This window comes from Panulirus ornatus, chromosome 1, assembly GCF_036320965.1.
Source record: "Panulirus ornatus isolate Po-2019 chromosome 1, ASM3632096v1, whole genome shotgun sequence".
Classification (NCBI taxonomy): Eukaryota; Metazoa; Arthropoda; class Malacostraca; order Decapoda; family Palinuridae; genus Panulirus; species Panulirus ornatus.
Window position 1 is genome coordinate 20,891,727 of NC_092224.1, and position 12,793 is coordinate 20,904,519.

General features: G+C 41.5%; 1 protein-coding gene across 1 annotated transcript in view; it reads right to left on the reverse strand.

Moving 5' to 3' along the window:
• Positions 1–12,793, reverse strand: part of LOC139757009 (uncharacterized) — a 438,069-nt gene that overhangs the window by 47,440 nt on the left and 377,836 nt on the right. The window contains 3 exon segments of the mRNA XM_071677374.1: positions 848–1,005; positions 1,255–1,379; positions 7,803–8,092. Of these exon segments, the coding sequence (XP_071533475.1) occupies positions 848–1,005; positions 1,255–1,379; positions 7,803–8,092 (573 nt within the window).

The following is a 12,793-nucleotide window of genomic DNA, read 5'->3' on the forward strand; positions in this document are numbered from 1 at the left end:
TGCAAAAGTTAATAGGATCACTGACAAAGTTGATCTAGTTCATATTTGATAAAATTCAAACCACATGACTGCATCACCTAACAAGAGACCTTGACAAAGTTGATCTGGTACGTATCTGATGAAGTTAAAACAACTAAATGTATAACGCTGAGAATGGGTCACAGTGAAAGAATGCCTCTATAGGAGTATCATTTTAAAGGAAACAGGTAGCAAGAATGTGTGTGAGAAACTTCGAAGTGGACACTGTCCCTAACCTGTAGCCTAAGTCCCACCTGTGAAGAAGAGTTAATGCGACCAACAGTCTGCTTGGAAATATCTAAACAGCATTTAAGAGCTAAACAAATATTCAACAAGCTGTTTATATCATACATAAGGCAGAGACTAAATTGTTCTTCTCCATGTTTGGTCACAGCACTTACAAAAGCACAAAGAGAGAATAGAGAGGGTCCAGAAAAGAGCTGAAGAAAACAACTCGGTTTTCAATTTTCCCACTTTGGAAGGGAGAGTGATGACCTGATAACATTTTAGGGTCTTAAACCATAAATGACAGTGAAAAGTTCAGATAGAGATGTAAGGACAGAATAACTACAGGATATAACAGTAATGCAAGCAAGAAACCTTTCAACTGAAGTGCAGAAGTACTTCTGTAGTTTGAGAGTGGTGGAAGAATGGCATAAAATAAGACATGATTCCTGCACACACAAACAAAAAAAGGATGAGAGAATATTTGAGATATGAGGGCCCCACAAGTGTTACAACTCCCGCACTCTATACTACAAACAATTACAAAGACGAAATTACATAAAAATGCATTAAATATTACTTAACAAACAAGTTTACTACTAACCTCAGGATCAGCATTATGAGTGAATTCTTCTATGATTGCAATAGCATACTTCTCTGCTGTTTCAGCATCAACTGTCTGATATCCTACCAAAGCATCACCAGTTTCTCTAGGCACAGAGTTATCTCTAGATTCTGGACGACTAGTAGATTTACTGCGATCTGTGGAATAGAATATATCATAAATATGCTTGAAGCAGGGCAAAAAAATTCTATTACGAAATACTTCGGATACCATCACTATCAACATACACCACTTTCAGTGTCTGCAAGAATATATTCAAACTATTGCATGAAAAACTACAATATATGCATATAATGCAGTATACCTATCCAAATCACAAAATGGGATAATTCATTCCCTCTCTGCTGATCTTATTCCTTTCACTTGCCAAAAGTGCATACACTTACCAGTGCCAACAAATTTCTTGACAGCAGATATTGCACTTTCTTTATCATTAGAAGGAGGTGGCACGCTCTTGCTACCGTATCCACCTTGTCGGACAGGACCAACACCAGTGCTCAAACGATTTCCACTGCAATATCAAATATCAAGTCCAATACTATCCAAAATAATAATAATGTATAATTATAATAATAATATTAATAATAATAATAATATTAATGTGTGGAAGTCGAGAACATTATCTCGGAAAGCAAAAATGGGTATGTTTGAAGGAATAGTGGTTCCAACAATGTTGTATGGTTGCAAGGCGTGGGCTATGGATAGAGTTGTGCGCAGGAGGATGGATGTGCTGGAAATGAGGTGTTTGAGGACAATGTGTGGTGTGAGGTGGTTAGATCGAGTGAGTAACGTAAGGGTAAGAGAGATGTGTGGAAATAAAAAGAGCGTGGTTGAGAGAGCAGAAGAGGGTGTTTTGAAGTGGTTTGGGCACATGGAGAGAATGAGTGAGGAAAGATTGACCAAGAGGATATATGTGTCGGAGGTGGAGGGAACGAGGAGAAGAGGGAGACCAAACTGGAGGTGGAAAGATGAGAAGAGGGAGACCAAACTGGAGGTGGAAAGATGGAGTGAAAAAGATTTTGTGTGATCGGGGCCTGAACATGCAGGAGGGTGAAAGGAGGGCAAGGAATAGAGTGAATTGGAGCGATGTGGTATACCGGGGTTGACGTGCTGTCAGTGGATTGAATCAAGGCATGTGAAGCGACTGGGGTAAACCATGGAAAGCTGTGTAGGTATGTATATTTGCGTGTGTGGACGTATGTATATACATGTGTATGGGGGGGGGGGGGGTTGGGCCATTTCTTTCGTCTGTTTCCTTGCGCTACCTCGCAAACGCGGGAGACAGCGACAAAGTATAATAAAATATAAATAAATAATTAATAATAACAATAATAATAATAAAGGCAAGCAAGTATATGTAAATATGTTTGTTTTTCTTCATACATATTCTCCATTTCCCGTGTTAGCGTGGTAGCGTTAAGAACAGAGAACTGAGCCTTAAGGGGGAATATCCTCACTTGGCCCCTTGTCTGTTCCTTCTTTTGGAAAATTAAAAATGAGAGGGGAGGATTTCCAGCCCCCTGCTCCCTTGCCTTTTAGTTGCCTTCTATGACACGCAGGGAATACGTGGGAAGTATTTTCTCCCATATCCTAAGGGATAATGTTAATATGTATATGTATATGTGTGTATGGGATGTATTTAGGGAATCAGTGATGGATTGCGCAAAAGATGCTTGTGGCATGAGAAGAGTGGGAGGTGGGCTGTTTAGAAAGGGTAGTGAGTGGTGGGATGAAGAAGTAAGAGTATTAGTGAAAGAGGAGAGAGAGGCATTTGGACGATTTTTGCAGGGAAAAAATGCAATTGAGTGGGAGAAGTATAAAAGAAAGAGACAGGAGGTCAAGAGAAAGGTGCAAGAGGTGAAAAAAAGGGCAAATGAGAGTTGGGGTGAGAGACTATCAGTAAATTTTAGGGAGAATAAAAAGATGTTCTGGAAGGAGGTAAATAGGGTGCGTAAGACAAGGGAGCAAATGGGAACTTCAGTGAAGGGCGCAAATGGGGAGGTGATAACAAGTAGTGGTGATGTGAGAAGGAGATGGAATGAGTATTTTGAAGGTTTGTTGAATGTGTCTGATGACAGAGTGGCAGATATAGGGTGTTTGGGTCGAGGTGGTGTGCAAAGTGAGAGGGTTAGGGAAAATGATTTGGTAAACAGAGAAGAGGTAGTAAAAGCTTTGCGGAAGATGAAAGCCGGCAAGGCAGCAGGTTTGGATGGTATTGCAGTGGAATTTATTAAAAAAGGGGGTGACTGTATTGTTGACTGGTTGGTAAGGTTATTTAATGTATGTATGACTCATGGTGAGGTGCCTGAGGATTGGCGGAATGCGTGCATAGTGCCATTGTACAAAGGCAAAGGGGATAAGAGTGAGTGCTCAAATTACAGAGGTATAAGTTTGTTGAGTATTCCTGGTAAATTATATGGGAGAGTATTGATTGAGAGGGTGAAGGCATGTACAGAGCATCAGATTGGGGAAGAGCAGTGTGGTTTCAGAAGTGGTAGAGGATGTGTGGATCAGGTGTTTGCTTTGAAGAATGTATGTGAGAAATACTTAGAAAAGCAAATGGATTTGTATGTAGCATTTATGGATCTGGAGAAGGCATATGATAGAGTTGATAGAGATGCTCTGTGGAAGGTATTAAGAATATATGGTGTGGGAGGCAAGTTGTTAGAAGCAGTGAAAAGTTTTTATCGAGGATGCAAGGCATGTGTACGTGTAGGAAGAGAGGAAAGTGATTGGTTCTCAGTGAATGTAGGTTTGCGGCAGGGGTGTGTGTGATGTCTCCATGGTTGTTTAATTTGTTTATGGATGGGGTTGTTAGGGAGGTAAATGCAAGAGTCTTGGAAAGAGGGGCAAGTATGAAGTCTGTTGGGGATGAGAGAGCTTGGGAAGTGAGTCAGTTGTTGTTTGCTGATGATACAGCGCTGGTGGCGGATTCATGTGAGAAACTGCAGAAGCTGGTGACGGAGTTTGGTAAAGTGTGTGGAAGAAGAAAGTTAAGAGTAAATGTGAATAAGAGCAAGGTTATTAGGTACAGTAGGGTTGAGGGTCAAGTCAATTGGGAGGTGAGTTTGAATGGAGAAAAACTGGAGGAAGTGAAGTGTTTTAGATATCTGGGAGTGGATCTGTCAGCGGATGGAACCATGGAAGCGGAAGTGGATCATAGGGTGGGGGAGGGGGCGAAAATTTTGGGAGCCTTGAAAAATGTGTGGAAGTCGAGAACATTATCCCGGAAAGCAAAAATGGGTATGTTTGAAGGAATAGTAGTTCCAACAATGTTGTATGGTTGCGAGGCGTGGGATATGGATAGAGTTGTGCGCAGGAGGATGGATGTGCTGGAAATGAGATGTTTGAGGACAATGTGTGGTGTGAGGTGGTTTGATCGAGTAAGTAACGTAAGGGTAAGAGAGATGTGTGGAAATAAAAAGAGCGTGGTTGAGAGAGCAGAAGAGGGTGTTTTGAAATGGTTTGGGCACATGGAGAGAATGAGAGAGGAAAGATTGACCAAGAGGATATATGTGTCGGAGGTGGAGGGAACGAGGAGAAGAGGGAGACCAAATTGGAGGTGGAAAGATGGAGTGAAAAGGATTTTGTGTGATCGGGGCCTGAACATGCAGGAGGGTGAAAGGAGGGCAAGGAATAGAGTGAACTGGAGCGATGTGGTATACCGGGGTTGACGTGCTGTCAGTGGATTGAATCAAGGCATGTGAAGCGTCTGGGGTAAACCATGGAAAGCTGTGTAGGTATGTATATTTGCGTGTGTGGACGTGTGTATGTACATGTGTATGGGGGGGGTTGGGCCATTTCTTTCGTCTGTTTCCTTGCACTACCTCGCAAACGCGGGAGACAGCGACAAAGTATTAAAAAAAAAAAAAAAAAAAAAATATGTGTGTATATAAATATACTTCCCATGTATTCCCTGCGTGTCACAGAAGGAAACTGAAAGGAGTGAGAGTGGGGTGCTGGAAATCCTTACCTCTCAGTTTTCACATTTCCAAAATGAGGAACAGAGGAGTCAAAGTAAGGATTTTCCCTCTACAGCTTATAACTCTGTTCTTGATGTTACTTCCTTCCTTATAAGTATCATCCAAACTCTTTTCTTTTCTCTTTCATTAACAAATTTACTTCTTCATTCCACCACTTACTACTCTTTCTAATCTCCCCACCTCACACATGCATCTCTTGCACATGCCATCAATGCTTCCTTAAATATATCCCATTCCTCACCCACTTCTCTCACTTCATTTGCCCTCACCTTTTGCTATTCTTCATATTTCTTCACACAAGTCTCCTTTCCAAGCTCACTTACTCTCAGCACTGTCTTCTCCCTGACATTCTCTCTTCTTTTTCGAAAACCTCTACAAATCATCACCTTTGCCTCCACAAGATAGGTTTCAGACATCCCACCAGCTGCCCCTCTCAGTGAGTTTATATGCACAATAAAGCCATCAGGAAGACTAAATAAACAATAGGCCAAATCATGCAACAATTTGGAGTGTATATGCTGTCAAATGCAAGGCATGTAAATATATTTACAAAGGCCAGTCAGGTAAAATTGTAATGGAGAAGTGTTACTGGCACCATCATTCAGTATGCAGGGATGACTACAAAAATGCAACTGCTAAACAGTGTCATGATATTATGATCACCACTTAGATCTTGAAAATCCCGTTATCTTATACCCCTCTGATGATTAAGTCAGATGCATAATACTAAAAACTTTAATTTGTCCCCAGGCAATTTTAAAGCCCATCCTAGCATTTACCAAATCATTGAGAGAACTGAAAAAACACAAAAACAAAAAATGGGCATTAACCAAATCATTATGAGAGAACTGACAAAACACAAAAAAAGTTGTTCAGGATACACCCAGTTACCCAGGTCAACCCCAGCCACATGGCCCGCCTTAATCACTCTCCCTTACAATGGTTGTGGCCATACAAAACAGACATTGCTAAGTCTATAAAGACTGGTGTTGGCCTGCAAGAATCAAGTCATGTTGGGATTTAAATAATTTTGTAAAGTACAGGCATCTGATGAGGAGGATGGTCTCCACGAAACATGTGCCACATATATAGAAATATTACATGTTAAATAAAATTGTATGAACTACTGAAGTGCAATTTCACCTTCATACGTTTATATGAGTGGATGGGTCATTCTTCATCTGTTTCCTGGTGCCCTGTGGGGCCTGGATGTGGAAAGGGAGCTGTGGTTTCGGTGCATTATTACATGACAGATAGAGACTTGAGTGTAAACAAATGGGGCCTTTGTTGTCTTTTCCTAGCACTACCTCGCACATGAGGGGGGAGGGGGTTGTTATTCCATGTGTGGCGAGGTGGCGATGGGAATAAATAAAGGCAGACAGTATGAATTATGTACATGTGTATATATGTATATGTCTGTGTGTGTATATATATGTGTACATTGAGATGTATAGGTATGTATATTTGCGTGTGTGGACGTGTATGTATATACATGTGTATGTGGGTGGGTTGGGCCATTCTTTCGTCTGTTTCCTTGCGCTACCTTGCTAACGCGGGAGACAGCGACACAGCAAAATAAAAATAAACCTTTTTTTTCATACATACTTGCCATATCCCATGTCACTGAGTAACATTAAGAACAGAGGACTGACCCTGAGAAAGACAATCCTCACTTTGCCCTCTACTGTGTTCCTTCTTTTGGGAAAGTAAAAACTGGAAGGGAGGACTTCCAGTCCCCAACTCCCTCCCCTTTGAGTGGCTTGTTACAATATACAGGGAATGTGTGGATTAGAGAAACATATGGAAATAAAAAGTGTGGTTGAGAGAGCAGAAGAGGGTGTGATGAAATGGTTTAGATATATGGAGAGAATGAGTGAGAAAAGATTAACAAAATATATGTGTCAGGTGGAAGGATCAGGAAGAAGCAGGAGACCAAACTGGAGGTGGAAGGATGGAGTGAAAGGGATTTTGAGTGATTGGGGTGAAAGGCATGCAAGGAATCGAGTGAATTGGAACAAAGTGGTATACCGGGGTTGATGTGCTGTCAATGGACTGAACCAGGGCATGTGAAACATTTGGGGAAAACCATGGAGAGGTCCATGGAGTCTGGATGTGGATAGGGAGCTGTGGTTTCGGTTCATTACACATGACAGCTAGAGATCAAATGTGAAAAATGTGGCCTTTTTTTGTCTGTTTTCCTAGTGCTACCTTGCTGAAGCAGAGGGCTGCGATGCTGTTTCCAGTGGGCCGGGGAATGGATGAAGAACAGGGTTATAGGTTTGCTCAGTATACCTGGTAAGTTCCATGGAATACTGATTGAGAAGCTAGTGGCATGAGCAGAGCATCAGACTGGGAAGGAACAGATTGATTTCAAGAGTGGCAGAGGATGTGAGGATCGGGAATGTGCTCTGAAGAACTTGTGGGAAAAATACTTCTACAAAAGGATCTGTGTGGCATTTATGGATCTGGATAAAAAGGACAAGATGTTGTGGACTGATACAATTATACGGTTTTAGGAAAGCTATTAAAACCTTAGGGTGTTTTTATCAAGACAGTAAGGAATATGTGCTAGGCAGTAGTTAGGAGGGCAAGTAGTTCCAGGTGACAATGGGTCTACAGCAGGTGGGCTGTGATGTCACCATGGCCATTTAATATCTATGGATAAGATGGTGAGGGTAATAAATGCAAGGGTTCTAGGGAGAAGGGTAGGTATGTCTGTCTCTCTCTCTCTCTCTGTCATGTGTGTGTAGCAGCACTGCAATTCTCCATGATATATTTTTTGGTAATTATGAATCAATGTAGATATGTGCCATATCCACTCACTTAATGCTTGTATGGCACATGTGCATCATACTAATACATAATATTGGGGTGTTCATATAAAGGATGAAGTATGTTATAAAAAGTGCAATGTCCACTCATTTCATTATTTTTGTACCAAACATACTTACCCTATTGATGGAGCATTTCTTCTATTGTCCCCAGCTAAGACACCGCTTGACATGTTATCTGACATCAGCACATTAAATCGATTGCTTTCCTGTTGTTTTCCATCATCATGGTCCTTCAATCCACCACCAGAGCTGCCTCGCGCCCAACTTCCAAAACAAGTACCCCTTAACGTTACCTCCTTTGATTCAGAAGCACCAGGCTGTAAGCATAAATCACATTTAGTCTTTGAGAATTTCAATAAAGTTTCAAATTGGTTGAATTCTGTACTTGCATAGCTCTCCTGTATGAACTGTTAAATGAAATATCAAGATATGAGAAACTGCATAAATAGTGTGGTTATATGCAAAAACACTAAATCCAATGGAGAGAGAATATCAGTTATGCTGTGCACACGGACCTAGAGTTCGCCAGTTCTGGCAACTCTCTTGCCATGGCCATCCCCTCGAGGAAGTTCCTGCAGGGAACAGGCACTAAGATATATAAATAGATGGATATAATTTTGTACATGGAAGGATTAATTCTGTACTTATTTATATAATGCTGACCTCGATGATTTGCTGGTCCAAAAATAAAACCGAATAAACTGCAATAACCTGAGTGGTTTAATACATGAAAAAACAGCAGCTCACTTATCAAAAAAAATGAAAAAGTTTATCATTTTTATTTATTATTTTATTATACTTTGTTGTTGTCTCCCACGTTAGCAAGGTAGTAGAAGGAAACAGACGAAAGAACAGCCCAACCCACCCACATACACATGTATATACATACACGTCCACACACAGCACATATACATACCTATAATCTCAGTTTTTTTTTTTTTTTTTTTTTTTTTTTTTATATACTATTCGCCATTTCCCGCATTAGCGAGGTAGCGTTGAGAACAGAGGACTGGGCCCTCGAGGGAATATCCTCACCTGGGCCCCTTCTCTGTTCCCTCTTTTGGAAAATTAAAAAAAAAAGTGAGAGGGGAGGATTTCCAGCCCCCCGCTCCCTCCCCTTTTAGTCGCCTTCTACGACACGCAGGGAATACGTGGGAAGTATTCTTTCTCCCCTATCCCCAGGGATAAAATGTATATGTATAAATGTATGTATAAAATGTATGTATAAAATCTCAATGTATACATATATATACACACACAGACATATACATATATACACAAGTACATAATTCATAGTTTGCCCTTATTCATTCCCATCGCCACCCCACCACACATGAAATGACAACCCTCTCCCCCCACATGTGCGCGAGGTAGCGCTAGACAAAGACAACAAGGACCACATTCGTTTACACTCAGTCTCTAGCTGTCATGTATAATGCACCGAAACCACAGCTCCCTTTCCAAATCCAGGCCCCACAAAACTTTCCATGGTTTACCCAAGACGCTTCACATGCCCTAGTTCAATCCATTGACAACACGTTGACCCCGTTACACCACATCATTCCAATTCATTCTATTCCTTGCATGCCTTTCACCCTCCTGCATGTTCAGGCTCCAATCACTCAAAATCTTTTACACTCCATCTTGGTCTCCCACTTCTCCTTGTTCCCTCCACCTCTGACACATATGTCAATTTTTCCTCACTCATTCTCTCCATGTGACCAAACCATTTCAAAACACCCTCTTATGCTCTCTCAACCACACTCTTCTTATTACCACACACCTCTCTTACCCTGTTATTACTTACTCGATCAAACAACACACCACATATTGTCCTCGAACATCTCATTTTCAGCACATCCACCCTCCTCCACACAACTCTATCTATTGCCCATGCCTCGCAACCATATAACATAGGTGGAACCACTATTCCTTGAAACATACCCATTTTTGCTTTCCAAGATAACATTCTCGACTTCCACAGATTTTTCAATGCTCCCAGAAGTTTCGCCCCCTCCCCATGATTCACTTCCGCTTCCATGATTCCATCCACGGCCAAATCGACTGCCAGATATCTAAAACACTTCACTTCCTCCAGTTTTTCTCCATTCAAACTTACCTCCCAATTGACTTGTCCCTCAACCCTACTGTACCTAGTAACCTTGCTCTTATTCACATTTACTCTCAGCTTACTTCTTTCACACACTTTACCAAACTCAGTCACCAGCTTCTGCAGTTTCTCACATGAATCGGCCACCAGCGCTGTATCATCAGCGAACAACAACCGACTCACTTCCCAAGCTCTCTCATCCACAACAGACTCCATATTTGCCCCTCTTTTCAAAACTCTTGCATTCACCTCTCTAACAACCTTCTCCATAAACATACTAAACAACCATGGAGACATCACGCACCCCTGCCGCAAACCAACATTCACAGAGAACCAATCACTTGCCTCTCTTCCTACACGTACACATGCCTTACATCCTCGATAAAAACTTTTCACTTCTTCTAACAACTTACCTCCAACACCATATATTCTTAATACCTTCCACAGAGCATCTCTATCAACTCTATCATGTGCTTTCTCCAGATTCATAAATGCAACATACAAATCCATCTGCTTTTCTAAGTATTTCTCACATACATTTTTCAAAGCAAACACCTGATCCATACATCCTCTACCACTTCTGAAACCACACTGTTCTTCCCTAATCTGATGCTCTGTACATGCCTTCACCCTCTCAATCAATACCCTCCTTCATAATTTACCAGGAATACTCAACAAACTTACACCTCTGTAATTTGAGCACTCACTCTTATCCCCTTTGCCTTTGTACAATAGCACTATGCAAGCATTCTGCCAGTCCTCAGGCACCTCACCATGAGTCATACATACATTAAATAACCTTACCAACCAGTCAACAATACAGTCACCCAATTTTTTAATAAATTCCACTGCAATACCATCCAAACCCGCTGTCTTGCCACCTTTCATCTTCAGCAAAACTTTTACTACCTCTTCTCTGTTTGCCTAATCATTCTTCCCAACCCTCTCACTTTGCACACCACCTTGACCAAAACACCCTATATCTGCCACTCTATCATCATACACATTCAACAAACCTTCAAAATACTCACTCCATCTTCTCACATCACTACTTGTTATCACCTCCCTATTAGCCCCCTTCACTGATGTTCCCATTTGTTCCCTTGCCTTATGCACTTTATTTACCTACTTCCAAAATATCTTTATATTCTCCCTAAAATTTAATGATATTCTCTCACCCCAACTCTCATTTGCCCTCTTTTTCACCTCTTGCACCTTTCTCTTGACCTCCTGCCTCTATCTTTTATACATCTCCCACTCTTTTGCATTATATCCCAGTCAAAATCGTCCAAATGCCTCTCTCCTCTCTTTCACTAATAATCTTACTTCTTCGTCCTACCACTCACTACCCTTTCTAATCTGCCCACCTCCCATGCTTCTCATGCCACAAGCATCTTTTGCACAAGCCATCACTGCTTCCCTAAATACATCCCATTCCTCCCCCACTCCCCTTACGTCCTTTGTTCTCACCTTTTTCCATTCTGTACTCAAGTCTCTCCTGGTACTTCCTCACACAAGTCTCCTTCCCAAGCTCACTTACTCTAACCACTTTCTTCACCCCAACATTCTCTCTTCTTTTATGAAAACCTCTACAAATCTTCACCTTCGCCTCCACAAGATAATGATCAGACATCCCTCCAGTTGCACCTCTCAGCACATTAACATCCAAAAGTCTCTCTTTCGCACGCCTATCAATTAACACGTAATCCAATAACGCTCTATGGCCATCTCTCCTTCTTACATACGTATACTTATATATATCTCGCTTTTTAAACCAGGTATTCCCAATCACCAGTCCTTTTTCAGCACATAAATCTACAAGCTCTTCACCATTTCCATTTACAAACAACACTGAACACCCCATGTATACCAATTATTCCCTCAACAGCCACATTACTCACCTTTGCATTCAAATCACCCATCACTATAACCCGGTCTCGTACATCAAAACTACTAACACACTCACTCAGCTGCTCCCAAAACACTTGCCTCTCATGATTTTCTTCTCATGCCCAGGTGCATATGCACCAATAATCACCCATCTCTCTCCATCAACTTTCAGTTTTACCCATATCAATCTAGAGTTTACTTCCTTACACTCTATCACATACTCCCACAACTCCTGTTTCAGGAGTAGTGCTACTCCTTCCCTTGCTCTTGTCCTCTCACTAACCCCTACTTTACTCCCAGGACATTCCCAAACCACTCTTCCCCTTTACCCCTGAGCTTCGTTTCACTCAGAGCCAAAACATCCAGGTTTCTTTCCTCAAACATACTACCTATCTCTCCTTTTTTCTCATCTTGGTTACATCCACACACATTTAGACACCCCAATCTGAGCCTTCAAGGAGGATGAGCACTCCCTGCATGACTCCTTCTTCTGTTTCCCCATTTAGAAAGTTAAAATAAAAGGAGGGGAGGTTTTTTTAACATTTTTTTTTTATTATACTTGAACGCCATTTTTTAGCGTGACAGTGCCAGGAAACAGACAAAGAACGACCCATCCACTCATACGTGTATATTGATTTATTTATCATATGTAAATTTCTAAAAGGGGAAACAGAAGCAGGAGTCACGAGGGGAGTGCTCATCCTCCTCGAAGAATCAGACTGGGGTATCTAAATGTATGTGGATGTAACCAAAAAGGAGAGAAAGGTAGTATGTTTGAGGAAAGGAACCTGGATGTTTTGGTTCTGAGTGAAACGAAGCTCAAGGGTAAAGGGGAAGAGTGGTTTGGGAATGTCTTGGGAGTAAAGATAGGGGTTAGTGAGAGGACAGGAGCAAAGCAAGGAGTAGCACTACTCCTGAAGCAGGAGTTGTGGGAATATGCTCTAGATTGATGTGGGTAAAACTGAAAGTGGATGGAGAGAGATGGGTGATTACTGGTGCTTATGCACCTGGTCATGAGAAGAAAGACCATGAGAGGCAAGTGTTTTGGGATCAGCTGAGGGAGTGGGTTAGCAGCTTTCATGCACGAGACCGGGTTATGGTAATGGAA